Below are 6,406 nucleotides of genomic sequence, written 5' to 3'. Positions count from 1 at the left end.
CAGAATTGCTAGAAGTAAACGAGTGGCCGTTTGAGTGTGCAGATACGGTATTCTGCCAGCTGCTTGCTGATCCGTGTTTCTGTCTTCCCCCCATCCCCTTACTCTGACATCCCGAATCTGAGCTGCCGCCTGCTCTGCTGTCATGCTGAGAGTGATCCGTAACCACAAGGGCCTCAGGCTGTACCTAGACCTGGTCAAAATGTTCCAAATCTTAGCTGCATCTCAAGCTTGGAAATGAAAAAAAAAAAAAAAAAAAAAAAAAAATCAGCCCGGGAGCAGGAAGGGAGGCAGCTGGAGGAGGGGAGGCTGGTTAACGCCTGTCCCCTTGGTAGTTCTGGCCAGCGCTAGTCCCAGCACGACGCCCGTCACCTCCGAGGCCAACAAAAACCTCCTTCAAGTTGCTTATTTGCAACCTGCAGTCCCCAAATCCTTGTGCAACAACGGTAACGGGCAAGGGCTCGGGCAGAGGTAGCTGACGGAGAGCTTGCAGGCAGGAGGCTGAAGTGCGCTGGCCGGGGCTCTGCATCGCTGCCGGGAAGGCGCGGGCAGCGCGCCCGCCGCAGAGCGTGGAAGTCAAGGACTGAGCCGGAGGAATCTGCTTGTCGAGAGGCTGTTGAACACGGGACTGTCCGAGCTGGAGCCGGGTTAGGCTGCGCTCCCCGGTTCCCGTGCTGGTGCCGCGGTGCCCGCTTCCTGCTGGTCCTGGCGGTAGTTTGGATACGAAGCCGCTTTTCTCCCTGGGACTTTCTAGAGTGGGTAGGGAAGAGGCTGAAGATACAAGTCGGGAAGAGACACGCAGCACTTRGACGTTTCTCCGACAGCTTCCAAAGGTGCCTGGTCCCTCTGAAGTGTGCTCCTTGCCTGTGCCCCTCAGCCCGGCCCGGAGCCAAGGGTCCCCTTGGCAGCTTGAGGGGAAAGGGAGGGGGCACTTTTGGAAGGCTGACATTAAACGCTTGTATCTTTGCGGAAAAAGAAAAAAGAGGACGAGCAGGGGAAAGAAAAATAAAAGCTAAAGATTATCTGTGTTTCAGTTGCACTGGGGTACGTTTCTTTACCCGTTTTGATGCTAATGTCTCATTTAGTATGTTGCATGTGTCTTTTTTTTGTTTTGATTTGTTTTTTATTAAATAAAAGAGAAAATGTGTATATTTTTGGCAATTTAAGGTAATGTAGCTAAGATATATTTTTTTCACGCTGCTTGACTGTTCTTTATTATAATAAATAATATTAATATTAAYATCAAAGACTTTTTTTACTACAGTTAGGGTTTCAAAAATTAAATAATAGGATCTGTGTGATTAACTTCCTGTGTACGTGCTGAAGTCTTGTTGCCTGCAGTGGGCTTAAATGCACACTCAACAGTGTCCTGAGCAAGCAGTGCTTTAGAGGAGGTAGGAGCGAGGCACTGGGAGATGTTTTCAAGGATGTCTCCTTGGTCTCCTTGCAAGCTTTGCACCGAGCCTGTCCTAGTCCGACACGTCTGGCTCGTTGGTGAAGGGAGACCAGGGAAAGGGAAGAGCATTTCTTGCTCCCCTCCCCCCTTTCGCTTGCAAAAAGGAGGCAGTTTAGCCCTGATGTTGTTGTCTTAACCTTAACCCTGCCAGGAGAGGAGGGAGAGGCTGAATGCTGGCTCTGGCCTCCCCTGAAGGAATAGCAATCGCCAGTTTTAATCAGCAGAGAGGTCCCCAAACCAAGCCCTGCTGCCCTTGGCAGCTTCCCAGCCGGCTCCGCCGCTCCAGATTCTCCAAAGAGTTTGTCTTCTCCCACAGGCACCAAAGGGAAGGGCTCGTTGTGTTTCTGCCTTTGGTCTGTTTTTTCCCCAACAGCCCTACATAGCTGGGTGATGAAGTCTCTTAAAAATACGKTTTGGAGGGACCTCCTTGTCTTGAGAAAGCAGCCCCCTGCTTTTGACTGCTTGGCTCTTAGATCTGGCCTGAAATTTTAATGGGTTGTTTCTCAAAACTGTCTGCTTTCTGGCTCAAGGACAGCTCAGAGCTCACAGTCAATGGGCTCTGTGGTTCTGTCTTCCTATTCCATATTTAAACTGGAAACTGTTTGTATTGACCTTTGTTTTTTTCCCAACCATATGTGCACATCTGGTATGTCCCATCTGCCTGGCTGGGTCTCGCGGTCCCTCCCAGTTCCCAGGACCCCTTTAAAAGATAGGGGAGAACTTCTCCCGTAGCACCTGCTTCAGTGGTGCTTTTCCTTTCTCACGTTGCTTTACCCGAGCAATCAGCATCATTACCCATGGAGAAACTGGAGGCCAAGTAATATGCCTAGGTTTCTCCAGACAGCCAACAGCAGGACTGGGGACAAAGTTCTGTTCTCCTGAGACCAGTGCAGAGTTTGCTGCACAGAGCATGACCAAGGTCTGTCAGGAAGGGAGGGAGCTAGAGACACAGCAGTCGATAGGCTTTGTAAAGGATATTCTTTCTCATCCAAACAGTTCTCCAGAGGAAGAAGAGTCTTCCATGCAAAGGCTGATCTTGCCAAGTGGGATTGTCAAATACGTTGGGTCGCTGTAGGAAACTTTTGACTGTTCAAGTCAGTTGGACGGAAATGGAAGTTTGGTGTCTGGTTCTGAGAACTTGGTTGCTCTCAGCTGTGTAGCTGCCAGCTGCAAAACTTCCACTTTGTACATAGAAACATTGGAGATGGAGCAGATCTCCACTGGTGTAAATGGACTCTGAGAGTGGAGAGCAGTTTGTGCCAGCTAAGGAACTTGTCCCATGGTTTCTAAGTCTGCAGAGAAATGCTGTGCTCCTTGTTTCAAACCTTTGGCATGAAAGTTGCTGGAGAAGTGCCCTGCTCAGTAGGAAATTTTCCTGTGAACCTGGCAAATCTGGAGAAGAAAGTATGTTAATGCTGGTGGTGCAGGTTGGGAGGGAGAAGCAGGGGATGCCTGTGAAGCACGAGGATCATAGAGCCAGTTCTCTTGTATTTCTTGGAACCCTAAAACATTCTGCGGAAATATTCAGCTTCCTTATGTTGGCTTTTTCCTGGCATGGTTCTCCTCTTTCCGCTCCTTAGCCTCTCAGTAGCATTTCTCTTTCCATTTTGCAAGGATGGAGACTGGAGAGGTATGTGAAGGTGGTGCTGGGCTCTACGCACTGGGTTTTGTGCCTGATGAGTAGGTTGTGGCATCTTCTTGGACAAGGAAGAAATGTATCTATAGCAGGTGCATGATCTGCTGCAGAAAATAATTCCTCCACAAGTCTTAGATCCTGTAGACTTCACTCCAGGCATTCACCAGGGTGTCACCCACACATAGCTCCTGCATGAATGGGGCCTGTGAGTGTCCTTGCTGAAGACAAGCTCAGTCTGTGCTCTCTTGCTCTTTCTCCACTCTGGCATCCACAAGACCGTGCTGGTTCCTGGTTTTCTCCTTGCTACCGGGGTGCTGGGGCTGCCCCAGCTGGAAGGGGATGGTTCAGATGCCAGCACCATCCCTACAGACCTTATGGCTGCAGATGGCTTGAGCCTCGTGGCTCAGTACCAAAGACAATATAGACATAGATGAGGTCTTCTCACATGCTCAGTAGAAGACTCCAGAGGAGACATACCAAGCAAGTGATGTCATATGCTTTGGGGTGAAATGTTCAGCCCAGTTGGCAGGGCAAGAGGTGACTGATATGTCTGAAACAAGCATGGAGCCAGCCCTCTGGGGTGGTGGGGCCGATGATCGCCCTTGGGAGCTGCAGTTGTTTTGCGGGACTGGAGGCTCGGCTCTGGGAAGCAAATGCTCTTCCACTGCAAAGGCAGTTTGGAGAAAAGGCCACCTGCCCAAGGGCTGCCCTGTTCAGCCCAAGCCTATCAGCTGGTCCAAGATGTACTGCCTGTCCCTGAGACTTCTCTGATGGCGAGAGTAGCCGTGGCGTGGATCAGGGGCCCAGCTCCTCTGGGCCTGAGACAAGACATCAACGCCAATTGCTCCAAAGACCTTTCAAGGTGAAGCCTGTTTTGTTTGCTTTCCCCTTTCCAGTGTATGCATCGGTCCATCCAGAGGGTGATGAGAGCTTTGCCTCTGTTTTGTGTTTGCATTTAAGGACACCTGCATCATCTGTCAAGTTCCAGTCGAGATGGGGCTGAGCAGGCAGCTCTGTGGCCAAAGTGGTTTTTCAAGGGCTCTTTTCCAGCCCAGCCAGTCCACCACATTTCAGAGCTGGCAGTTCATGCTGCTGTGTTATTTAGCATTGCCTTTGGTGTATGCCGTGCTATGCGGTTTCTTAAACCCACATAAGTAAAAATACTCAAGTGCCTGTGATCAAAAAACCCTTGAGGCAGAGAAYTGAATGGGTCTCCTGGTGCCTCTTCTTTGTGCATTTATTCTGAGAAATTGAGTTGTTGTAGAGGCTGTGGATGTCACCTTTGCAGGAAAGGGTGAAATAGCAATAATCTTAATAATAACTTTCCATCAGTATGTCTCAAACTGCAGTTCAAAGAGGTCCTCTCTTCTCCTGTTTTCCAGACGGGGAGGAGGAATTTGATCTGCTCCCCAGCAGCAAAGCCAATGCAGTCCAGGTCTCCTGAGCTTTGCTCTTGCCACCTCTGCCTGGACAAAAGATCCAGGCTCTGCAAGACRTAACACCCAGCAGCGGGGAGAGCGTGGGCTGCTGAGTGTCCGTGCAGGTTCAGTCCTGCAGGGAAGCGTCTTGAGCTGTCAAGACATGGAAGGAGCCAAAGGGCCTCGAGCAGGAGCAGAGCTGCCGGTGCGTGGGCCCGGGGATGGCCGGTGGGGTCATTCCCACAGCCGCGGGTGGTGGGAGGCCCTTCGGCACCTCAGCCAGTGCTGCTGGAGGAGCTTCAGCGGCCGGACGGGGACGGGGGGTAGATGGAGGAAAAGCAGCTGCTGCAAGGAAAGTGGGTTTCGCTCAGCCACCAGCGTCCTCCGTGACTTCAGGCCAGGCRGGGCCTGAGCAGACCGGCCTCCCTAGGGTGCCTTGCTCCTCTGGCACGGCTTTGCTGCTCTTTCTCTTGTGATGGTCACCTTGAAAATCCATCGTATATCATAATCTGTTTTGCACTGAAGACTTAAAGACTTATCCACAGAGAAAAGACAGGCTCGATCAAAGGTCTGCCTTTCTTTTCTTTTTTTTTTTTTTTCCCAGTGATTCGGTTAAATCGGTACAAAAGGCTATGGGATATTCTGGATTGGTTTTGCATTGGACTGAGGCTGTGCGAGGCACGTGCAGTGCCCTTTCCTCAAAGGTGAAACCTTTTCGTTAACCCCGAGCTTGCACCGCCAGTGGCTCGAATCTGGACCGTCATTTTTACTGATACATGACACGTGGAACAGGCGAGTTTCCTACACCGCTGGGCCCTGGAGCTGATCTGCCCGACGGGTCCCTCTCTCGCAGCGCCTGGCCGCAGGCGCGCGGGCTGCAAAACCGGAGCAACATCTGGCCCCTGGAGCCGCCCGCAGGCCAGCAGAGCACAGCAGTCCGCGGAAAAGGGATAAACTCGAAAAGGGAGAGCTGGGAGAGAAGTGGCATAAGTCGATGCTTGCATGACCTTTCTATCCCCTAAAAAAAGGTTTTCATTTGAAAACTGCACGGCCAGATTTGTAGCCAAGAACGTACTAACTTTCTTACATATTTGTACCATGGCTGCGTGTCGACGTCTTTTGCTCTCGCTGCAGGAGAATCGACAGGACACTTGCATTTTAATTTCTTCTTAAGGACAAAAACCAAATCAGGTGCTAATGGCGGTAGGATGTCTTAGACAGAAAACTGCTCCTATTTACCCTTCTTCTGTCTGCAGTGAGAAAGGAATTCGAGGAGCCGCACGTTCTCTCTGTTGTGCATAACACAAATACCGTCTTTATATCATTAATGTATTTGTATGACCAAGAAATTGTCGCAGTCCTTGTTCTTTTTGTTAAAAGAATGTTTCCCAAAAAAATAAAAAGCAGGCTGAAAAGATGTGCTTCTGTACCTCCGTGTTTTTGGACAGGTTGGAGCTGATCCCAGCCGTGTGCGAGCTGCCGGCTCTGGGGCCAGCAGTGCCCGGTGACTGCAGCAGGGTGAGGGCAGGGAAGAGGCACCCACCGACCCCCAAACCCTAGAGGCGAGGCGGCCCCCAAAGGGCTTTGGGTGCCCAGAGCGCCGGGGGCTGGCGGCGCTGCGGTGTCGAGCCCTGCCACCGCCACCCTGGGACACAGCACCCGTTTTGATCAGGATCTGGCCCTGCAAGGAGCCGTGCAAGGGGCTGTGCACCAGGGGATGTGCAAGGAGCCGTGCAAGGGGGCTGTGCAAAGACCCTGCACAGCGGGGCAGGCACTGGCACCTGTGCAAGGTGCTGTGTAGCGGAGCCTGTGCAAGGGGCTCTGCAGGGACCCGCTTACTGCGGAAGGGGCCGTGCACTGGGGTGGGGGCGGGCATGCAGGGAGCCGTGCACCGGGGGG

The 6,406-nt window shown here is 51.8% G+C and overlaps 1 protein-coding gene across 1 annotated transcript in view; it reads left to right on the top strand.

The window, feature by feature from the left end:
* The first annotated feature begins 3,068 nt into the window (after positions 1-3,068).
* Positions 3,069-6,406, top strand: part of CISD3 (CDGSH iron sulfur domain 3) — a 4,675-nt gene continuing 1,337 nt past the window's right edge. The window contains exons 1-3 of the mRNA XM_085316134.1: positions 3,069-3,083; positions 3,365-3,495; positions 5,956-6,025. Coding sequence (XP_085172260.1) covers positions 3,069-3,083; positions 3,365-3,495; positions 5,956-6,025 — 216 coding nt within the window. The remainder of the gene's footprint in view (positions 3,084-3,364; positions 3,496-5,955; positions 6,026-6,406) is intronic.

Source organism: Rhea americana, unplaced genomic scaffold (assembly GCF_003343005.1).
Source record: "Rhea americana isolate MKP2758 unplaced genomic scaffold, rheAme1 scaffold_452, whole genome shotgun sequence".
Taxonomy (NCBI): Eukaryota; Metazoa; Chordata; class Aves; order Rheiformes; family Rheidae; genus Rhea; species Rhea americana.
Note: the sequence above shows the minus strand (reverse complement) of the source record. Positions and strands in the feature narration are given on the sequence as shown.